Consider the following 23,528-nt stretch of genomic DNA (forward strand, 5'->3'; position numbering starts at 1 on the left):
GCTATTTGGGTTTTTGTGTTTTCATTCCGTTTTGAACAGATATCTGAATAGATACAGGGGAGAGACACACAGACCCATTCAAAGCTGGTAAAATGGGCTATTTGTATGATTTTCTATGTAGGAAATAGTTTGCTATAATACATGTAATTGTGGGAGCTTTTTGGCCCCTGATAACAGCATTACTTTGCTTTCCCATGCTTAATATGTGATTGACTTATAAATAAACTTATTTTTCGAATTACTTCAGACTCAGTTTCTTCATATCTAAATGTATTCCTTGTGTGTGATGTGATTATTTTCAAGTAGGTGTAATGCAAGTACTGAATTGCTTGTATTATCAGGGATATCCTTTTCTTCCCCCTCATTAATTCCACTTATTATTCTACAATTAATAATTCTACAATGCCAGCTTTTACCTCAGAAAACATTGAAGGCAAATTGTAAAAATAAAAAATATTTTCTCAAATCTATTTTTGGAAATACTTACGGATATTGGTCCCAAAAGGAACTCTATTTTAAGGTGTTTCCATAAATACCTTTATATTTACAAACCTCCTTGTACCCAGTACAAGTAACTGTCCTGTTATTGCAATCCACTACTGCATTTTTCCTTCAGAAGTTTGTTTTCCCTTTACCTTGCTGTTTCTGATTTCCTTATGCTAACATAATCTTTTTACCTGTGCTGTTGTACTTATAACCAGCATAATGTATTTGTCTGTAAATACTTAATATTTAAAATAGTTGAGAGTGCTTTGTTTATGATCTTTGTCTTGATAACATACAGATAATCATGTCAGTTGATGAGATATCTTTATTGCCTTAATGTAATTTCCAGACTTTCTTTTTGAATGTCTTGTGTTTGACTAAGTCAGAATCCAGCTGTTGAGGTTATTTCATTTGTCTCTGTGTGTTGTCTCTGTCACAACAGGTGAAAGTACCATCTCTGCAGCAGTTCTAGAAGTGCAGACAAATAATATTTTTGACTGAGGTGTTTTCTGTATTCTGTCACTAAAATCCAGCCTTTCCAGTGTTACAGCAATCCAAACCTTTGGTTATCCTTGTCTCATCCTTGTCTAAAAGGTAAATTAGCATTAATATTAGAGTTTTTTGTTACTTGTTTGGACTCCTACTATTTTTAAGGAGTATTTCCAGACTTTACCATCAACTGGATTTTCTTCATATGCCTTGGCTCCTTTCAAGATGAGGTTAGCAATCCTGTTAGCAGCCAGAGATCTATTACTTTGCCATTCTTATCTTTCCTTCTGTCCTACCACTTTCCTGTTGTTTGTAAATCCTTGTTTACTGACTGTTCAGGGAGGTGATCATCTGTGACTAATCTACTTTACTCATTTTTATTCTCTTGCTACTTTCAAATGTATATAAAACCAGAATTAAATGTGTAATTCTTCAGTTAACTAAACTAGGATAATTCTGTTTTGTATTGATTTGCTCATATCCTGTACACCTTTCCATTTTGATTTGCTTTTCTGGATTTTGTCTGGTGTGGAAATATCTGTATAAAGCCTTATATAGTTAAGTCCAATATTGCTGAAGTCTTTTAAGTCTATCATAGTTATACCTTCATCTTGAGCTAGAATATCTGTTTCGATTTTATGTCAATTTCCATTTCTTTTCCTTTTATGTGTATGGCAGCAAATGATAATGAAAACTTTTTATTTTTCAGATCACTTTATTTCTTGTCTCTGCACCTCAAAAGGGACGTGCATGTTTAGGTGACTAACCAGAGGAATATCAAAATGCCTAATCTTGAACATCCAGCATACCCAGCAGCTGACCTGCTTCGCTTGGAGAGTTTGGTGCCTTGTCGAGAGTCCCAGGTGTCCATGTTGCTGTCAATATTTGGCGAGGTGCTGCTCTTTGTATTCTTTGTTTGTATGGAACAAAGGTGTTCTGCTGTCATGGGTGGGGGAGGGGAAGAATAGGAATTTAAGGATGTTTTTGTGATGTCGCTATGAACGTGCTTTGGTTGCCTTTTTGATGAAGTTTTATTTTCTGTTAATCTTTTATCTTTAACATTAATTTTTGGCAGTAGGTTCTAGTATGTTGGAAGGTTGAAAGATGTCTTGCAGCTGGAGGACCTAAACAATCTTAGAGTTATTTGTGTCTTTGTCTCTCTGAACCCTGATTTTGCCACTCCTCTATTCTGTCTCTACCAGTTAGTAGCAGGGAGTTAAGTCTCTTCCTCCCGGACATAAAGTTCTGGGATAATTTTTTTTTTCAGTGTCAGTGTGGAAATTCTGTTTGCTTTTGACCTGTCAATCTAATATCTGAGTTCCTGAATTCTAAGCACATTAAATTGTTCTGATGTTTAGTAATTTTGTGGCTGGTCATAAGAGTGAGAAAGCACTGGCTTGTTAATTGATTCTGTTACTGCTTGACAAATCTGTGGTAAAAAGTAATGGGGATTTTTGTCTGCAAACTTACAAGCAGTTTGCTTGCAGAATGTATGCTTACATCCAGTAACAAACTGGAAGTCAGTATCTGTTTTCTGTCTTTAATTATGGATACTACTAATAATAACAAATTACAGTATTCAGGTTTTATGTATATGTTACAAGCGTAGTGGCAACAACTCTTCTTAAAAATCTTCAATTCTTGATCAATGTACAGATACTCAAACCTGCATGTCTTGCATAAATTGACTATTGTTTTTAATAAAAAGTTGTCAATTTTATTTTTGTATTAATTTTTAAGTCAATATACAAAATTCTTAGAAATGAAAACACAAAGCTGTGTTTTTATTTTCACCTGTGTGAAAACCTGTTCAGAATTGAAAAAAAAAAATCAGTTATTTTTTCTGCATCTTAGACAAATTACATGAAATAAACAGCATCAGGTCCATTAAATAAATAGATACATCGAATATTAGCTTGTGAAAGAAGAGCAAGCTTTACCATCTCCTCCTTCACACCATTTAATTATTTTCTGTTTGGTGCTAATGAAAAGAAGAGCAATTTGTAGTGTTTGCAGAAGCTAAGGGAATGTATGGTTTGCAGTTGTGCTTGCCAAGATTTTGTTTCAGCTAGTTAGCTAATTTGAATGAAGAGCCCACTGCTTTTCTGTATGTGTGTGTTTTTGTTGTTTGTAGTAGCAGTTTCACTGGCAGTTATGTGATACTTGATTCTTGCAACTTACTCTCCCAGCATTTCAGCAGAGATGTAACATAAAACTTGGTCTTGTTGATTTCATAGTAATTGGTGTATTTTACTTTTAGTGCCTCAGTTTAGGAGATAACTTTTCTTTCAGGGAAAAAGTTCATTGTTAAATCTTTTCATCTGTTGAATGAAAAGAAGCAACAACTGTTTTGTTTTTTTTTTTCCCCTTAGCGTCAGCATTTTAGTTTTCCATCCATCTTTATCTATGGACATACATCTAGTGGAAAGACTTATGTGATGCAAACTCTTCTAACTACCTTACAGGTAAGAATGGTCACAAAGGATATTGAATTTACAATTTATAACCGTGGTGCCTCAAAATAGCCTCTACTTTCTCAAAATGGGTTGGTTGTTTCCTCAACCATTTCTGCCTTCTTGATTCTTCTCCTCCACTTACTGTGTCATAAATGCATCACTCTGCTCACTAGGGCACTCAGGATAAAATGAGATAGATATAATATAAATCATAATAACTTTTTAAAGAAAGTTTTAGAAAGATAAAGCCTTGTCTCCATGGTTTAGCCTGAAGTAGCTCCATTGACTCCTTGTTTTAATTTTTTTCTAGAACATGTTTTAAAGTCCTAAGCTGAAGGGTGTCATTACAGAAATTTCTGTCTAGATCTGTTAATATCTCTGTCAGTCATGAAGTTCAGGCATTTAAATCCAATGACAGGCGCTCATTTCATGCCTAAACCATAAATTTCCACTTGCTTGTTTCTATAACCCTGATACTTTTGGCTTGTTCAGAGTGAGCTTATCATTTTATCCACAGGGCTTCAGGATCTGCAGGTTTTATGCAGAAACCCTCTTTATTTAAAGTTCTGCAGAGAAAGAAGAGTAGAAGGCAGAGGTTTGCAATCCTATTCCATGCAGTAGCGTTTCATGCCTTGCTGACAGCACTGTGCTGACCTCTCTCACCATATCTGAAGATGTGGCCAGGCCCTGGGGGCAGCTGGTTTTAGCATCTCTAAACTCTGCAGAACTTCCTTGTGCCATGCATGGATGGGTGCCTCCTGTCCTGTGGTGGTATGAATCACACCTGGGGTACCCAGCTTTCTTTCTGCTATGGAGCTACAGTGCTTTGAATACCTGGTTTTTGGTGATGTAGCCCATTCCTTTTAATGATATTCAAAATCATGAAAAAGCTTTTTATTACATGCTGTGTGAGTGGGTTGCTAGCATGTACCCACGCTTCCCCACATCTGCTGAATCATAGTGTATTTTAAGTAGGGAGACTGGAATGAAGTATTTGGATTTTTTTTTTTTTTTTGTTATAGACAACCACATTCCTACATTCCAGTGACTAATGTTTTCCAGAGGTTTTAATGTTCAGTGTGAAAAAGAGCATCTGCCTTACCAGAGAGTATGGAGTTGTGCAGATAAGCTGTGTCTGAAAAATAGGGTTGCTAGAAAATTCTTTTTTTGCCTTAGGTAGATTTGACTACTGGTGCTGTTTTATAGGTTGTAGTCCTTTCTATTTAAACAAAAACGACCACAGATTTTCAATATTACTAAGTTGATACTTATAATGTATCTCATACTCTGTTTTCTCCACTCACTCTTTGCTTTGGAAAGATCTGGTTTCCTGAAAATGTTCTGTGCAAGCATGCTGATGACATGAGCCTGATACAGAAGCTTACACTTTATCATTTGCTCACCAAATGAATGTCAGAAACATTCACAGTAATTCTGGGGAGTATGCTGGGGAGATTGCTTTCTTTGTAATGTAAGTTTGAGATGTCTGGGTTTTCTAGGTACTGTAATTAATAATGAACCATTTTATGAAATGTCCTACATTTGTCTAAATTTCTTTGACCTAATGCTGTTTGTTTTCTTTTTGTGTGTTGCTCACAATTTTTCAGCATAGTTAATTGATACATTGTGCTTCAGTTTTTGAACATAATTAGAAGGTATACTTCCATTTAGAGATTCATTAGCTCTCTTCAGTTTGTGATACATAATATTTTGACTAGGTACCTAATTGATCCTTTTTTTAACAAGTGTTTTTGGTTCTTGCTCAAGATTCTGTTGGCAGGGTATAGTTTTCTTTGTTTTCTCGTACGGAAAACTCTTTCTGGAGTATTTACACTGAAAAAGCCAAATGCAGTTGTATAATTTTTCTTGTTCTCTTCAGCTTCCTCATGTGTTTGTGAACTGTGTGGAATGCTTTACGTCACGACTTCTTCTAGAAGAAATTCTCATCCAGTTGCAAAACTGTTCTTCTGGCCCAGAGCAGACTTCTCCTGTGCATTGTGATACTTTGAATGACTTTGTTCGTCTGTTTAAACAAGCTGTGGTCAGTCAGGAGCTTCAGGATCAAACAATATACATTGTAAGTAATTTAATTTTAATGCCCAGTCCCATTCCTCCTAAGAGGGTCTGAGTAATGGCTGTTGATAATTTGTATGTGAAATGTGTGCTTTATAGAGCAGTTTGCACAAAATTTCTCCATAGACCTCATTCAGAATCTGTTGACAGATTCTTTCTGTTGTCTTACAGGCTTTAGGTGAGGTTCTCGATTTTTCCTGGTTTTAGAATTTTTTCTATGCAAAAACTGTATAGCATAACTAATAATGAACATAAATTATACCATACATTTAAATTGGGGATGTAATAGTGTTACAAAGTGTTTAAATATAAAGAGTCTGTATTTGTTTAATTATTAGTAAGTCATGCTTGTCTGTTTCCTTGTGAAAAAAGCAGAGGTGGGGAATAGGGCAGAAGGGAAGATGGAGGATGCAAATGACAAGGTTTAGTTGGCTAGTATAGAACTTAATGATAATATTAAGGAACTAAAATGCATAACTTCCTCTGTAAAACTGCTTTTGAGATCTTTCATCTTCAGCTACACTTGTGACTCTCAGATACAGGAGCTGTAGTTTTAAAATTAAGATAAAAAAAGACTGCAATGAAAAAATTGATGATAGGCGTAAGTGGACTAAACAGTAGATTGCATGAAAGATAATCAGAATTTGAGTTGTAGGGATGATTGAATTAGTGTAATACTAGAACATTAGGATTTAGTTTAGATCTTTGGGGTTTTTTTACTGTGGTAATCTTAACTACATAAGAGTCAAAATTTGCAGACTATAAGAGCATTTATTGTGCTGAGAGATGAGCATGGAAACAACTTCCAGTCATACAAGAGGTCTGAAGAAAGGACAATATGAAAGCTGTCATATTAGTGATGTGTAAATATATAAATATATTGTGGACCTGCTGAATATACAGACCAAAATTTTAAGCCAGCAGTAGGAATTAACTTTTTTTAAGAAGAGTTGAAATTGATTATTTAAGAAAACAAGAGTGTGTTTAAGATTGATAGCTGTAAGAAAAATGCAGAGTGACTACACAGGGTCATTAAGCTCTCAATGTGCCCATACTGCTTTGGGGCCTTTTTTTAAAAGTCAAACAGAAGTTCATAATTATACTGAACATTCTTCATTTTGTTTCACAGGCTACAGTTAAATATGCTTTACTCCCATTTAAAAATACTTTGCCACTGGGTTAGATAAACTCATATCATGTTTAGTGGAAACAGTTCTCTCTCGTAGTTTTGTATAGATTACAAGGTTAATAAATTTGACATATTTCTTAGAAGTGGAATGAAGAAAATAATGTATCGACACTTAAAACAGAGAAGAAGTTACAAACAGAGAAGTAGTTTAGCTTACTGTCACAAAAGTGATATTTGCATTCTTTAGCAATTCCATAAGCACAAAATTTATCTCTCAGATTAGTATTTGGATTAAAAACTATTCTACATCAGTAAAAAATTATTCATGTATTCTACAAAAATTGGCATCCCTCAGAAAACTAGGAGGTTCTTGAACAATTGTTGTAGAAAATAAAGCATTAAATGACTGCAAAGGTTCAATTGTATAATGAAAATAGTTGTTGCCTCAGAAGAATTAAATATTAAATCAGTATTTCAGTTACATTCTGCATGGAAACAGACAGGAACGGGAGAAATGAATTCGTGTTTATTAACCTTTGTCATCTGGATTTATTGTAGGGTGGTTTAAATTGAGACTGATGGAAGACTAGCATGCTGCTAACATAAACTGGCAATGCTAACTTATTCTATTTCATTTCAGTAGCAAATAATGTAATATTTCAGCTCAATTAACTCAGAGTAAATTAAGATAAATGTTTACTTTCAAGAAAAGAATTCTAAATGTTTCTCTTAACACAAGCATGGGTGCTGAATGCTTGTGATTATTTATGAAAAATGAATTTATTCATTGTAACTACCTGAAAAATTGGAGTAGATATAACTTGTAGTCATTCATACATTTACAATATTATAGACCTGGGGGAAGGCTGTTTCTGTGAACCACTTGACATTTTCCACAAGCCAGAGTCACGATGTATTTTTTCTGCTACAAGTAGGAACTGTTTTTTCCCATTTAACTAAAAAATGTGATCTTCTTAGGTCAAGACCTTAAAGCTTTGTGTTGGGAGCTGCTTGTCACTGGGTTCAATAAGCAGTATTTTATTAGTAAAAATGCATAGCCACTCTTTGGTCTGTAGTGTAAAGCAGTCTTCATTCCTGAAGTCACTTTGCATGAACCAAATGCAGGTATCGATATAATATATCCATATGTTGTAGTTCTAAATAAATTCCCAAGAAATATGAGATGTTGATGCAGACACGGGTCTTTCAGGTTTTGTGGTGAGATTCTGAAATAATATATTCAGAAAATGTTTGCTTGTCCACATAAAATTCTTTTTCCTTGTTGTGGGCAACAGAAATAATAAATGTCCTAAGATTTTGGTGGAGAGAAGATATATAATAGGATAAAAAAGACAATTTTCTAGGGACCTATAGTTTTTATCTCAACAGCAATAATTCTAAAGAAGTAATGAACTTCAGAATTTAGGTTTATATTGCAAGTAGTAAATAAACCACAGAAGAAATGTGTTTCTATTTCTACTTTCATTCTTGTCAAGATTTTAGGTGTGCTGGGAATACGCATCTTTTACCAAAGGTTAGCCATGCATGTCTTCATGCTTCTGTTTTAATTCTTCAGACTCTAAAATGTTATTATCTTAAGATGCTTCTTGTTAAAGCTGTTCATATGCTATGTATCTGTTACTGCTATGTGAGGTTTGCATACAGTAAATCCTGTAAATTCCTAGGCTGCAAACTGTGGCAAGAAAAATCTCTCTCAAAATTCAATTCAGTGAATTCTAGATGATAGCTAATTTTTTAAAAATAGCAGCTCTTTTTTGTTTCTGAAACATAATTTCATAGTAGGAAAAGATAACTCTCCTAGAGTAAGCATGTAGTTACAGTGCTACTGTGCTAGGTGTAAATCTGAAACATAAGAGGAATTTTGGGGAAAAAATGGGGTTCAGTGGGTGTAAAGGATATCATAACTTTATTCTAATATTCCTGACTGGACCTGTATAATAATTCTTCCTGCCATAAGGCGTGAGAATGTTGCTTGTCTAGGGATTGTGTGCTGTTTTAAATGTAGAGCTCCTTGGGCTTCATGGAAACACATTTGTAGCAATAATCTCTTCAATTCAGTTTCCAGCGGCTAAGAATTGATTTTAAGTCCAAGTGAGAGTAGGAGTTGACTTTGTCTGTATAATACCATTGTTTTGTTAAAAGGTTCTGGATAGAGCAGAACAGCTGAGGGAAATGGAAGCAAACATCCTGCCAGCATTTCTTAGGCTTCAAGAGTTGGTAAGTGTCTGGAAAGAAGTTATTGTCTGTGTCCTGCCTGTTGAAAGTACATGAACATGTGGTACCTTTACATCCAGGCTTGCAGATCAAGATAAGTAATTCTTTGGATAAGAAAATTGCAAAATTAATCCTCACTCCCCCAAAACAGTTGTCAAAACTAGAAACCAAACTAGAATTTAAACATGGGGAGATTTTTATTAGACTCTTTTTTTAAATTTTATTTGTGGTTAATGGTATCTTATTTACATTATCTGATGTGTTGTAGATTCTTTGGAGGCTTGTGTCAGCTATATAGCTATCTTTTCTAGATTATTTGTCTTTTTAAGAATAAGATTTTCAGGAGACTAACAGCTGTTTAATTTGGCTGGAGTTGCACAGCTGAGCAGCTGTGAATGTGCTTTGACTTGCTAGAGAGTTTTCTCACACTTCTCCTGGAACTGTAGATTTCTGATTGGAGTAAACCACAGTGTGCTTTCCTTTCTCACTTCTGAAGCATCAAAGCTTTTGCCTTGAAATGAGAAAAAATGGTACATTCCCTGAAAAGAAACTGAAGACAAAACCAGAAGTTGCTGGTACTTTGAAATGTCTGAACATGTAAATAGCTGAAATTATAGCTGTTATCTCAAAGCTTTTGTGTGATGTTCTTCATCTTCTGGTCACATTGATTTCTCTACTGAATAAAGACTGATTCACAGCTGTGTTCTTAATCCTGGCAGCTGATGCATTTTCTGTCTCTTTTTGTCTGTTCTATCCATGTTCTGGACTAGGCTGCTCCTGAAGCAGAAACAGCCTGTTCTGCAGAGAAGGGAGGCAAACTTAGTCTCTAATTGCTGTTCAGAGATCAAAACCCCATAGATTAAGACTTACATATGGCAGAGGAGCACTCCCAGATTCAAAACTGACCTCCAGATGAGTCTGTTGTCTTGAATGCTGATATTCCAGTTGCTTAAATTCTGGATTCTGGCCTGAGGCTTTCTAAAACAGCTGGTGTTGCAGAGCAATGTTGTAGGAGCAAATGTCTTTTATCTCTTCCTTTCCTGGAGTGAGAGGAGCCCAGAAGTGCCACCAGTAGTAGTGAAGGATATCATGGGACTGGGGGTGGCTGCTGAGGAATAGGTCATGGGTGCTTGATTTCTCTGAGGATTGTGGTCACAAGTACTGAAGTTCTTCATACTGGATGATCAGTCAGGAAGTGAACTAAACATATCTTAGTACTTCCCTCAGCTGAAACACTAGGAATTCTGGGAGAGGAAACCAACTGAAAGAAATGCAAAAAGATACTTTCCTCTTGGAAGGGAAAAAAAGATTTTCTCTACATTTCAGGGAAGGGAATATGATTTCAACATCTTTCAAGTCATCCACAGCACTGTCAATTCAATCAGGTTCCTTTTGTTTGTGAGGTGCCTTAATAGTTTTCAAATGTCTTTCTTGAAGAACCATATTTAAAAGCTACTTTGTTAGGTAGAATTTTTAGTATGGTTACCAAAACCTTTCAAAGAGGGAGAACATCTTCACCAATAGTTTTAGCTTCATATTAAGTAGCTAGTGTTTTGAAGGGTGACCAAAATAAAACCATATTGTTTCTAATATGAAGCTTTTTATTACCTATTGATCAAAATATCCAATCTGAAGCAGATATTTTGTCAATAAGAACTTGGTTACGAAAATATATTACTATGAACAGCCCCATTGTTGTTAACTAGTAAAACAGATAATATTACATTCTTGGTTTGGGATGTGTGTGTGTGTGTTTAAAGACCAGATTCCCTTTAAAATAAGGTACAAGATAGCTTGATTCCAGAGGCACTGAGATTTCTTTTTGCTTTTTTACATTTTCTGTTTGCTCTGAAAGTCTGTGTTTAATTACTAAAGTAAAATGTTCTCTTAATTTTGGGGTGGAATCTACTTGGTATTGTCTATCACCCAACAAAACTTCCATGTCAGTGAAATGGCAAGGGTTGGAGAGAAATATCATATAATTATGAAGATTTGCAAATGTATGAGCTGCTTGATTAGGCCAGCTGAAGCTTTAATGCAAATTACTAGCATAGTAATAAACTGTAAATTTAATGATTTTTGTGAAAAGGAAAAGTCACTATAATAATTTTTCTTGTTGGTGCTCTAACATGCACTTTTATTTCTCTGCCTGTCACTCTCTCATGGAGTTTTTTCTCTTCCCTGTGTAGACTGACAGAAATGTGACAGTTGTTCTGCTCAGTGAAATAGTGTGGGAGCTGTTCCGTCCAAATGTTGGGTGCTTTGAGCCATTCACTATGTATTTTCCAGATTACAGCATAGGTAAGATAATTTTTAATCTGCTTTTCAGAGATTGTATACCATTCTGTCAGAGAGCATTCAAAAGTTTTTTCCAGATTTTTCAGTTTGTCTTTTACAGAAACCAGAATATTTAATAGCTACTGGAATGTAGAAGTCTATAATCATACAACCTATAAAGCTCTTGTATTTTTCCACTTGGCAGAACATCTCAAAGTAATGTGTTGATTCCATTATATTTTCTGGTTCTTCAAAACAGTGTAGGTTTTGGTGGATTTTATTAGGTTTTTTTTAGTGAGGATTATTGAAATGTGGTTGATTTATTAAGTTGCCTTGAGAACAGCAAGATTTATTTTTGTTTAAACAGGACATCTGCAGAAGATCCTGTCACAGAATCATCCTCCAGAATATTCTCCAGATTTCTATGCTGCATATATCAATATTTTGCTTGGTGTCTTCTACATGGTGTGTAGGGACCTGAAAGAACTTCGGCATCTGGTGAGATGAGCTTCTTTAGAGTTGCTGTTTTGTTTTGGGATGTCTTTTTCCAAGTGAAAGTCTAGATTTATTGCTAAATATGGACAAAGAGAAAAATCAGATTATAGAATGGTTTGGGTTGGAAGGAACCTTAAAGGTCTAGTTCCAGCTCCCCTGCAGGGGTGTGGACACCCTGCATTAGACCATTACACCCTCCACTAGATGGCTCAAAGCCTCACCCAGCGTGGCCTTCAACACTTCCAGGGATGGGGCATCCACAGCTTCTCTGGCAGCCTGTTGCAGTGTCTCACCACCTTCATAGTTAAGTTTTCTTTATATGTAATGTAAATTTGCCCTCCCAAGAATGTGTTAGCTTAAAATGTAGTTGCCCTAAAAATCCATAACAAAGATTGCAATTATTTTTGTGGCTGTAAAGGGCTTCCAATGTTGTGTAGTTTTGGTAATAAATTGAAAGTGTTTGGAAAAAGGAGTTTTAACCATGTAATGTAATAGTAAACAACAGAAGAAAATTGAGTTACTTGATGGTAACACTTGCATAAGCTTAATAACCATTAAAAACTAATGTAATTATTATTAAGCTTAATAATAAGCTTAATCTAATAATTATTTAATTAACCATACTGTTTACAAGGAAATTTTACAAGTTTGATATGATCAGTGAACAAATCTGTGCTTGAGAGAGGATCTGAATGTTCTGCTTGTGTTTCCCTTGGGAACATGCTGCTGAGTTTCAGCTGAACTTACCTGTTAACCATACAGGTTTTATATGTAAATGAGATTGCTGGAGACAGAAATAGAAACCAGGGTCACAGTTGTTGCAGATGTGTACTTGAGTGGCTCTGCTTATGAGAATTTCATTAGCTTTGGATCCACTATTTGCTTGTGCAACACTACAAAAATACTTATGTGATCAGATGTTAAATTCTTGATGTGGTTGACAGGTCTATTCCATAGAAGATAGTGACAGACACACACAACTGAATGCAGGCTTCTGAACTCCTTAGTGTCTAATACAAACTCTAAATGTGTATGCTGTTATTATGTGTGATTATTAATAGTACATTCTGGAATTTCATTAGATTTATATTTGGAAGTTACACTCTGTGTAACACTGAGTTTTGTATATTAGCACAGAAATTTATTAAAGTGCAGTAGGACAAAAAGAGAATTAAATCTGAGGATTGGATTTTACAAAATTCTGTGTGATACTGATTTAAACATTTGAGAAGAAAGTCTAGATTATAGTATTGTCTAAAATCTCATTATCTTACTTTAAGCAAAAGGAGTTTGTTTGCATCTGGAATATGATAGCATATTTTGAAAATAAATAATTTATTAATAAATGTATAATTTCTTCTTGTGTTTAAGTTTGCTGAACGTCTCCCAGAATGGAAAGTTTTACCTGAAAATGAAGGGAGTAACAAAAGTTTATGTAAACATTTTTATTGAATTTATAATGATAAATTATGTTAGTTAAAAAAATGCAACCCCCGAGTAAAATAAAGAGATCTTGCTGAGCTCAAAGCCATGTAATCTTTGTTAGATTACTTCTGTTTGTATTTTATGGTGCAGACAGTTTGCCATGTCTGACAGTATAATGTTTGTAAGCAAATGCATAATTTTTGACTGAAAAAGGGTTTGTTGGCTTTGCAAAGGAATGAATTGCCCTGCTAGTTACACTCTAGTAGCTGATTCAGATAGATAGTACTTTAACATGTTCTAATGTTTGCTTTCTGTAGGCAGCGCTCAATTTTGCTAAATACTGTGAACCAGTGGTCAGAGGGGAAGGTAAGGCTGTGTTTTTAATTTGAGAGGGTGTATGAGGGAGCAGGTGCTGTTCAGTGGGTTTGGTTGAAGACTTTGCTCTGATCCCTGTGCTGTGGTGGAAGAGTGGTGGCTCAGGTCACAACAGCAGTGCTTACTTCAGTTGCACCCAGTTATTAGCACTTGCAGCAGAAGCAGCACATGGTGGTGGTGGTTTAGGAAACAAAGATGGAAATACCCTGAAAATTTTTCTGCCTTCTATAAATATTTTTCCTCACTCAAGCATCAGGACTTTGATAAAGTAATGGGATAAGTTACTTCTTTGTCAAAGCTAAGAGAAGATTGAAACCAAGAGGAGAGGTTCTGTCAAACTGGTGCAGATTATCTCAGAACAGACATGGAGAAGCAGCCTTGTGTAGCAGCATGTGTTTGCTGGTTGGATAGTGATGGTGCATCATCCTAAAACAGCATGTCAGAGTCAGGGTGTTAGACTATGTCATGCCTGTGACTGTTTGGGTGTCAGGGATGAGTTTTGGTGTTGTGTGAGTTAAATGTTTAACAGAGTTGATTCTGGCTTGCTGCAGCAAATGAACGTGACACTCGCAAACTCTGGAAAAATATTGAACCTCATTTGAAGAAGGCAATGCAAACTGTTTATCTCCGGGAAATATCCAGGTAATTTGGAGGGCATAGGCTTGTTTGTTTTGTTGAGGTTGCTGTTTTTAACAAACTTCCTCTCCCTGTGTTTCACTGCTAGTGTTTCTTTTTTGCCAGATGTAATCTCTTTTCTTTAATGTGCCTTTCTTTCTTGCCATGCACTGTTAGAAACAGCATATCTCAGGAGGAGATTTAAACAAAATGGTGTTTGTAGCATATAATAGATTCAGTAAGTAAAGCAGTGGCAGCAGGTTTTGTTCTCCTTTTCACTGATGCTAGATCCATTTTCTGTAATGTATGAAACTCCCAAGCGTGGGAATCCATCACCAGAAGATACAGACACAGCTTAAAACACACTGCTGTGGTTGTTACCTCAGCAGATAGTCACTGTACCAAGGATGTGTGCAAGCCACAAAATTCTTGAGACATCACAGATTTTGATTATCTGTGTCTCTTAGCTTGTTTGATAGAGCTAGGTTTGTTTGCTGTCTGTGCTTTCTGATCCCTTATTCTCTTTTCCAAGAGCAAATTTTTTCTTACATGGAATTGCCATTTTTGGCAGCATTAAAATCTGGTGTCCTGTAATACAATTTTTCTTGGTGCTCTTTTAGATTCCTTCTTTATTTTGTAAGCTGCCAGACTGCTAGAAAAAAGAATGGTGGTGTTCATTCACAGTGGTAATAACTGGCTTAGGTTTAATGTTCTCTCTGCCTTTAAGATGAGTGAGTCTTTTGGTACACTATGTAAAGAGAGATCATTCAGTATTGCTTGGTTTCTTTACCTTGGTAAAAACATACTGATTTCTTTCCTTTGAATGCCATTGAGGCTATAGAATATTCTAGTCACAACCTAAATGCGTAGTGGAAGTCTTTGCTAATGTTTTAGAGATGTGATCATTCCTTCAGGAAGAGAATTGATTTTGCTTTGCTCAGGCTAGACTTCACTGTACAATGCAGCATTTTTCTGTTTGACTCAAATATTTATTTATATTCAATATGGTCTTCATTACAGAGTCTACCCGGGATCTTCTGACTTTTTATATTGTGTAATTGCCTACTCTAATTAGGTTGTAATAAAAGATTATGATACAAAATAGCTTGTGGATTTTTTCCAAATAAGTAATTTCCCTCTACAGTTTTCTTTGATTATAAGTTTGAGTTTGACTCGATTTTTGTTATAATTCCAGCTTTCTAACAGTTCTAGGATTTATTTCTGTGCACCAGAAAATGCTTGAGGACTTAAAATCACTATATCACCTTTTCTGGGCATAGAACTATGAATACTCTGTGTTTTTTCTTGACCATGTAATTTATAGCAATACAACTTTACTATCAGCTTTTGTGCTACCTGAACTGAAAGGAAAATTAACCTTTTTTTCTGCCTATAAAATAGACATCGAATAAAACCTTAACTCATTGATGAGTTGTTTTGTCATCCATTGTAATTTAGGTATTACCTGAGCTCCCATTGCACTGTTTTTATAAGTTTTATGGCTTATGGCTGATAAACTCTGTTCATGAGGAACTTCCAAAAAAAAGCCATAAAAATTCCTTCAACAAACTTATCTTTTTGTAATCCCCTTATGGGTTTGGATCATACAAAATGATCTAAAATAGGAAATTGCTAGCAATGTAATTCATTAAGGGAAGTTTTAAAGTGAATTTTTTTACTATTGTTTAGGAAAACACCAAACTTTGGGATAATCCATCTTGATGACTTCCATTGACCTCAAAGTTACATTATGAATTATAATTATAGTGTTGTTCTCAGAAACATAAACAGTTACTAAGCAGATGGAAAAGAGTCAAAAGTATCAGTATTTTTACTGGTTTATGCAATTCTGCATTATTCTTGAAACTTGGAACACTGGATATTTGCTTACTCATGGTGGTTGGATGGGAAGAAATAGGTCTTTTACAATTATATCTTTTATTCCTTAATCTAGCTTTATTTCTTGCTTTTTAAAATCAAATACATAATCTGTAGATTATTAAAATCTATGTGTGAGATACCAAGACCTTGTATTTTTAATTATTCTTTCACTAATTGTATCTTAGCCAGTGTCACAAAATTAAAATATACCAAGCAGGTAGCTTCCTCTAAAAGACTATCAAATTCTACTTCTTTATATATTTGCATTATTTGTCTTTCAGCTCACAGTGGGAGCGTTTGCAGCATGATGGCGGAGAGCCTGGGCAATTGAAAGGTATCAAACAGTAACTGTGTAGGGGCTTGTAATGTGAAATGTGCTTTTCAGATAAGCTACTTGTTAGTATTCAGGTAATCAGTTACAATTCAGGTAATTGTGGTTTTTTTGAGAAGGTGTTCTACAAAGGAATATTCTTCCCCTATCATATATACTGAGAGTAACCTTTCCTAATATCCTTTGCAGGTAAAAGCAGTCTTTACTACATCAGTATTTCTTATACATCGGTATTTGTATTATTTATCATGACAAATAATTCCTTGAGATGAAATCCACTCATCAGAGTGTTATAAACCAGACTATGTTTGGTTTGTAATTGGTGAATTTTCAACATTTTTGACCAAAGGAGTTTGATTCAAACTGTTCTTATTAAATTGTCTCCTAGATAATAATGAAATAGTTGCATCTGACAACCCCATGAAGGGAAACTTAATTTAAAATGCATTTTTGTAGGTATATGTAGTAGGAAAAAATTCTTTTCCCTGTACTCTGGACCCTGAATCATAAGTTTTAAACATGTTTAATTATTTGATCTTTATTTGCTGATACTTGTGGATTAAAGCACAAGGATACTGGTGCTTCACAGAAAAAGAAACTGTTGAAGTAAAAAACTGTAAGCAAAGAGGGCATGAGAAAGACCCTTTAATGATATCTGTAATTAGCCAGCTGATGAAGGGTGATTTGATGATCCTATTCTCATGCATAAGCATGTAAAACAAGAGGAGGGGCCTGTAAAGGTAAAAAATACAAATTGAAAGTACTTTGAGTTCCCCTCAAAAAGGGGGAAGCAAATATTCACTAGACTGTAATTCATGTGGGTTTTAATATGTGTGTTTAATGTTAATGAGGCATATGCATTTACAAGGAAAGAAAACCAACTGGATGAAATTTAAAAATTTTAAAACATTTTCTGTAGGAAATAGAACAGTGGCTAAAAATCATTGATCACAGATCAACTGTTTATTGGAAGTGCAACACTGCTACTTTCTTCACCATGCCAGCCTTTTTCCTGGACAAGCACTTTGATGGTCTGGAGGAGTCTGAAGATTGAGTCTTGAGAAAATTTGCCATTGTATTTAAATATATCCTTTCATCTGCCTTGTTGTCAGGAAAATTCCCTTAAATGAAAGTAGCCTGGAATTATTTTTATCTTTTTCCAGGAAAATTTATGAATCTCTGATGCTTCAAGTACAGTTGCTGAGAGTGAAAAGGTTGCAGAATATTAGCTTTGTTTAGCTTTGTGTAGAGCTCTTTGGTCTTTCCCTGAATTTTTATCTGTGATAATGGGGCTGAGAAAGTCTTACTCATTTAGTGATGGCACTAGAGCAGGAGAGAAGGAAAAGAAAATGAATGCAGGGAAGTCTAATTTGAAATTCGTGGATATTCAGGCTGGGTTTTGGTTAACTTGTAAATTGTTTGTTTATTTTATAGGACTTTCTGCACATACCCATGTGGAACTTCCTTATTACTCCAAATTTCTTCTAATTGCTGCTTACCTTGCCTCCTACAATCCTGTTAGGACAGATAAGAGATTCTTTCTTAAGGTAACAAAATTAATTTCTAAGTGCTGTTAACTGGATTCCTGCATACTGAATTTTCTGGTTTAAAACTCTTCAACTATTTGTATTGAGCTCTGTTTCTGTGTGCACTTCATTTGATTTGATGAACAACTTTTCTGTAGATCACATTCTGTGATTGGTAATGATCACTAAGTGATTTAAATGTCTAATAAACCCAACTTCTTCATGTCAAATTATGCATCAAGCTGTTACATATAAGCACTGTTATGCATGAACACCGTGCTTTGCTTTTCTAAGTTGAGACAGCTTCATTTTGAAAAGATTTAAGTTGAGTGACCACAGTGTCCTTAGTTATAAGCCACTTTAATTTCCAGAGTAAGGCACAAACCACAACTTGGCCTTTTATGAGGTAAAATGACTTAGTGCACTGTTAGATATTTTTTTTTATGAATTTCTAAGTTTTTGGAACAGAAACATAAAAGCAGTTGCTTTTGCCGGATGTGGTTACATTAGCTGATGTGTGTTGTGTTGAAATGGTAGTAATGCATGTTTTAGGATGAATGTATTAATCATTACTACCAACTCCTGGGATAAACATCACTTTCTGTGAGTTCTTGCAATGTCCATGTTGATGGTTTTTTTCTTCCTTTTTCTGTAAGCTAAGTTGTGGTCATACTGCAGACAAGTGCTCTGGTGCCATTGGTTGTTGTATTTCTATTCCTGATCCAGGATCTTCAAGCTCCTCAAGCCTGCCTCATTGCCTCATTTTGAATTATTTGACAAAATGTAGGTAGAAAGGCAGGTATCAGAAAAGTGATCAGGTAGTTGGGCTTTCTGTGCATTTTACCAGCTGTATCAATATGTATTGATATATGTATGTGTGTGTAAGCATGTGGTATTGATGATGGATATAAGCAATTAAAGAAAATGAGGGCAAGACAAATTGTAAAAATATTAATCCCACTTAAAAAAAAATCATAGATACACATTTTGAGAAGTTACTGCAGTTTCTAGTGGTGAAATGTTAGTACATTTTCAGTTTAAACTCTGGTATGATCTTACTGAAAGCTATTGGTGTTTCACCCTTCTATTTAGTGTTTTCCCTGAGTGGAAGGTTACTTGTAGTGAGTGTAAGTAGACAGCTTTTCTTTATGGGCAAGCCTTGTTCTTTGCACTTGGCTGGAGCATTTTCTTTGTTAGAGATTTTTTTGTTGAAGAAATGTGTCTACACAGAAAGAGGAAAGCATGCAAGAGTCAAGTCTGCAGAGCATGTTACCAAAATGTTCCACATCTTCCTTGTGTTCACTGAACAACCTTTTCAATTTAGTTTTTTTCTTTCTCCTTTGTAGTATCTCTGGGGGAGTTTCCACTCTTGCACATGAACCGTATTAAACTTTTGTACAATAAACATGAATTTCTAAGGTTTTTGAAGCAGGGATCAGGAAGCTATTTCTATCAGTGCTGTCAGGTATTTTTTCCAGGAACTTTTTTGCTGCGTGTCATGTGGTATCAGTTGGCCCTTCATTAGGTCTAAAATTGAGCTTCAGAAATAGCTGCTTCTCAAAGTCCAACAAAACCAACATTTTTAAGTTTCAATCTGAGTATTCCTATGAGTTACGTGAACAGTGGAAATAGAATATAATTTTTATCAGGTTTGTAATGATGTTCAGAATAGATCACAGAAAAGTACCTTCTGGAGTGGTTTAACCAAGGACTAAAAGAGGATAAAGGGATGCAAGCAAAAAGATGGCCATTGAGCTGCTCATCTGCACTACTCTGTAGATGCTAGGCTATACTACAGCTAGAAGTAAAGTCACAGTTTGGTGCAGTCTGGAATGCTAACAGCCTGGCAGGGCAGGGAAGTGATAATTGACACCACTGCTATTGGTTATGTGAAATTCAAGAGTTTTGCATTAGATAGAGAGAAAAATATGAATGGTTTGGAAGGAAGTCTTTAAAATAAGAGAGATTATGATTATACATATATGAAGTCTTTATAGAAAACAGCATTAAAAGCTAATTAAAAATTAGCTCTGAATTTCATGGGGTTTTGTGCTGGAACAGAAATAGATACTATATATACCATACCAAGATCCCAGTGTAACCTGTGAAATGCATGAATGCAGTTTGTTGTGATGCATCCAAAGCTTACTGTGTAACCTCAGGCTTGGTCACTTTCCCCTCTGAAAGGTCATGGGTATCACTGCAGTCACTTTTTCAGAGGCATGATAAAATGATTACTTTGCTGTCTCTGATTGTGTTTGATCTGTATTAGCTGAATTAGCTATTTTTAAAATCAGACAAATCATATGAAGTGAACCTAAGCCTCATCTACCATTTATCTCTTCAGAAGTCAGTCAAGCCACGTTTGCCAAGATATTTTTGATATGACTGAATATTGAGGGCCACAAATAATAAGTACAAGATTTCAAACATTCAAATGAAAAAAATAATTATTTGAGTTATTTTTTCTTTGATTCCTTGAGCAGGCTTATAAGGTATATTAATAAGGTATACTTCTTATGGGTGTGGAAGAAGGAAAAACTCATCAGGTGACATTTTGAGAAATAGAACTTAACTGTGTTTAAAAAATATGGCACCTCTTCACTAATTTTATCACTTTCACCTCATCCTTCATGTCTCTTGGATTTTTTTCTTCTTTTTTAACCCATCCATTTGTAACATTGTTTACTATATTTCTGCCCTTGCCCTCACAATTTTAGTTGAGATCTGGAAGCACTTGAATATTGTCTTTTAGTAGTTCTTCCTTTGTTAAGATAACTTTAAATTTTGTGCAGCTTGAAATTACATTTGTTTCTTCAACACCCACCCCTATCCCTTCACTTTCCCCTCCTTTTTCCTTTTGTCATTTAGCTCAAGAACCTTCAACTACCTTTGTGTGGTATTGATTAAATTACTGGTTGTCATTCTGCCAACTTTTGTACCATCCAAATTCTAAAATAGGGTCAATAAAAGGTGAAAATGCTGGTGCATTTTATACATGGATACATTTTAAAAATTATGATAGTCATCATCTGTCTTTTTTATTAGATGATTGAGTATGTGAGGAGGATGGTGGCATGAAGTCATATTACAGACAAATTTTCACTACCTCATCAGTTCCCGATTAGATTTAAAAAAAGATAAAAACTTATGCATGTCACCAACAAATATTAACGTGTTGTGTTTTGGCTTTGCAGCATTTGGGACAAGATGAAGCAAGAAGCTAGGCAAGTGTAGTTTTAGGGCTTATAGTAAGAATGACTGGTATAATATCAAAGGCAAATACTGGAAGTGTAGTAAAGTTGATCTAGAGTTACATGCTACTATTTGTAGTGTATATATTCTTTATGGACTGTTTTAATTCCTTTTGTTCTTCTCTGTTGTTTGCAGCATCATGGGAAAATTAGAAAGACCAACTTCATGAAGAAGCATGAGAAGGTATGTATTTTATCCTTCTAAGCTGAGCTTGGCAGCAAGTGTTTTCTTTCCACTGTACTTGTGGGTTTGTATTTCATTTTGTGTCATTGATTACTGTAGAAATAGCAGAACTGCAGAAATAACTTTTGGAGCATTTGCTTTGTATGCTACAAGTTTCTGTGAGATACAGACATTTTTATTTCATTGAAACTGTAACATAAAATTGTCCCTAAGACCATATTTTTATGTACAACACAACATGTTTATAGAGCTAGTTAAAGGACATCATATGTGGAGTCGCCAAGTATCAGCATTTCTCTCAAAAACAATTTTATATTCTTTAAAGAATTTTTATAGAAAGATTTCTGTAATAAGGGAAATTGAAATATAAGGATAAACAATTTAACAATTAGGGATGTAGTGTTAAAGACTCATTTGCTTCAGCTGTGTGACAGTATATGTCAATATAGCTTTGCCTAGAAAAGCTTGTCTAAAGACTGATTTACAGATCAGATTCACCTAACTCTAGTGGCTGCCTGCATCTAAACCAGCTTATAGCCCATGCAGACTCAATGCAATCATTGCAGTGTAGGGTGTGATTTGGCTCATATTAAAGTAGATTCCATGTTCAGGCAGATGAATTGCACCACAAATTGTATTGATTAGATTTCTACTGGCTATACTTGGAACTGAGGAAACTGGTTTGGCTGTCTGTACCTGCTTGGCAGGGAGCTGACATTGGATGAAATAAATCCTTCCTTAAAAGTTCAGATATATCAAGACTAAAAATCTATTTTGTGATTCTTAACTGTGTCAGTCCAGAGGCTCTGGGTTTTTTTTAATTAGAAAAAAATTAATCTTGTGAATGAGGGGAAGAAACTGAGTTACCATTCTAGTAGTTGCCCTGTTGTTGATAAAAGCAGAATTTGTTTGGTTTCTTTGCATTGTTGGCCTGGAACAGTGCTTTTCCAGTTTAGTGACAAGTGAGAGATCTTCCTGGTGAATTTGTTTCTGCAGATGAAACTTTTTCACTTGTCTCTGTCAGAAGATCAAATGTGCTGGTGTGTTTTTTATTGAAAATGAGTTTATCTTATATATCTGCTTCTGTTTCAGCTTCAGTCTAGGATTTGTTTTGTATCAGAATTTATAGCTTACAGCCTAACATGCTTCATTTATAGAGTGACCAGAGAAGTTTGAAAGTGCTGTCTGCATTACAAAAAAATGAAGACATATCCTTCAGTCTTTAGGTACATGTTATAAAGATTAAAAATTCAGTCAGTCATGGTTAAGGAATTTCTTCTTTTTGTCCAGATAATTGAATTTGGGTTAAGCTTGTGTTCTGTAAAGAACTTTTGGGTTCTCATTGTTGTTGGTGAAATTTTGGATTGTGAATACACAGCTTGCAGTTCTGGGTTGGTTGGGGTGGTGAAAAGCTTAGTGATGGTGATAGAGAAGCTAAACAGAGGGAATATGAAATTGTCACTGCAGATAAAAAAGCATGAGCACACAGTGGCAACTGGGGAAAAGTCTTTCTGAACAATGAATGTTTTGCCTTGGTGAAAAGGTGATAGGGGGCATACAGAGTTGATTTGTTGGTTATAAAACATTCTGATTAGGTTTTCTGACTCTGGAAGATATCTTTGTTTTTGTTGTTGAATCCCTTGCATTTTTATAAATACTGTCCTGTGTAGCATTCTGCCTTATCTCCTTGCAGAAGATTGTAAAATTCTAATTCCTAACCATGTTACATTTGAAGAAATTTCTAAACCACTGTTATTCTTTCAAGAAGTTATTCTCTTAGAGTTAATTCTTCTGCTTTTTCTAGAGGGAAGATTTCTTTTAGATAACTTGAAAGTTTCAAACAGTCATCTGTCTAAATAGAGAAGAAATTTCTGAAGTAACTGTATATACTAAACAGAACTTCAGAGATAATTCCATGCTAACTGCATTTGTTAGCTGCTTGGAGGGCACTGATTTTAATTATTCTGCTTGTTGACACTAAAGAATAGGCATTACTGAACTGGCATGTGTGGAAGCAGAAGGGCAGGTAATCACCTACAGTTCATAACTTAGACCAATCTGCATTCTGACTGAAGATGCCATGCTAAAGTATTGGCTATGTGTTTCCATGATTTTTCACAGTGCTTGCTTTGTTAGCCAAGAGGTAGCTTTGGGAACACCTCCTGGATATGCAAAGTTAAAACATGTATTGGAAATAAATTTTGGTTTTGCAGAAGAAATGAGTGGTTGTGTTTTACTGATGACTAGTGCCACAGAGGTGCTGGTGTTGTATTTGAGGTGTTCTTTCCCAGAAGCAT

The 23,528-nt window shown here is 35.1% G+C and overlaps 1 protein-coding gene across 3 annotated transcripts in view; it reads left to right on the forward strand.

The window, feature by feature from the left end:
• Positions 1-23,528, forward strand: part of ORC5 (origin recognition complex subunit 5) — a 61,790-nt gene that overhangs the window by 1,135 nt on the left and 37,127 nt on the right. For 2 of the 3 annotated variants that reach the window (XM_079303176.1, XM_079303177.1), the window contains exons 2-12: positions 1,685-1,868; positions 3,348-3,440; positions 5,311-5,508; positions 8,797-8,871; positions 11,058-11,169; positions 11,513-11,643; positions 13,383-13,431; positions 13,992-14,082; positions 16,218-16,270; positions 17,702-17,814; positions 21,184-21,231. In XM_079303176.1, the coding sequence (XP_079159302.1) occupies positions 1,758-1,868; positions 3,348-3,440; positions 5,311-5,508; positions 8,797-8,871; positions 11,058-11,169; positions 11,513-11,643; positions 13,383-13,431; positions 13,992-14,082; positions 16,218-16,270; positions 17,702-17,814; positions 21,184-21,231 (1,074 nt within the window). In that variant the 5' untranslated portion in view covers positions 1,685-1,757. Of the gene's footprint in view, positions 1-928; positions 1,081-1,684; positions 1,869-3,347; positions 3,441-5,310; positions 5,509-8,796; positions 8,872-11,057; positions 11,170-11,512; positions 11,644-13,382; positions 13,432-13,991; positions 14,083-16,217; positions 16,271-17,701; positions 17,815-21,183; positions 21,232-23,528 lie in introns of those variants that run through there. The other variant, XM_079303175.1, reaches the window with a different exon arrangement.

The sequence above is a fragment of the Erithacus rubecula genome (assembly GCF_903797595.1).
Source record: "Erithacus rubecula genome assembly, chromosome: 4".
NCBI classification, from domain to species: Eukaryota; Metazoa; Chordata; class Aves; order Passeriformes; family Muscicapidae; genus Erithacus; species Erithacus rubecula.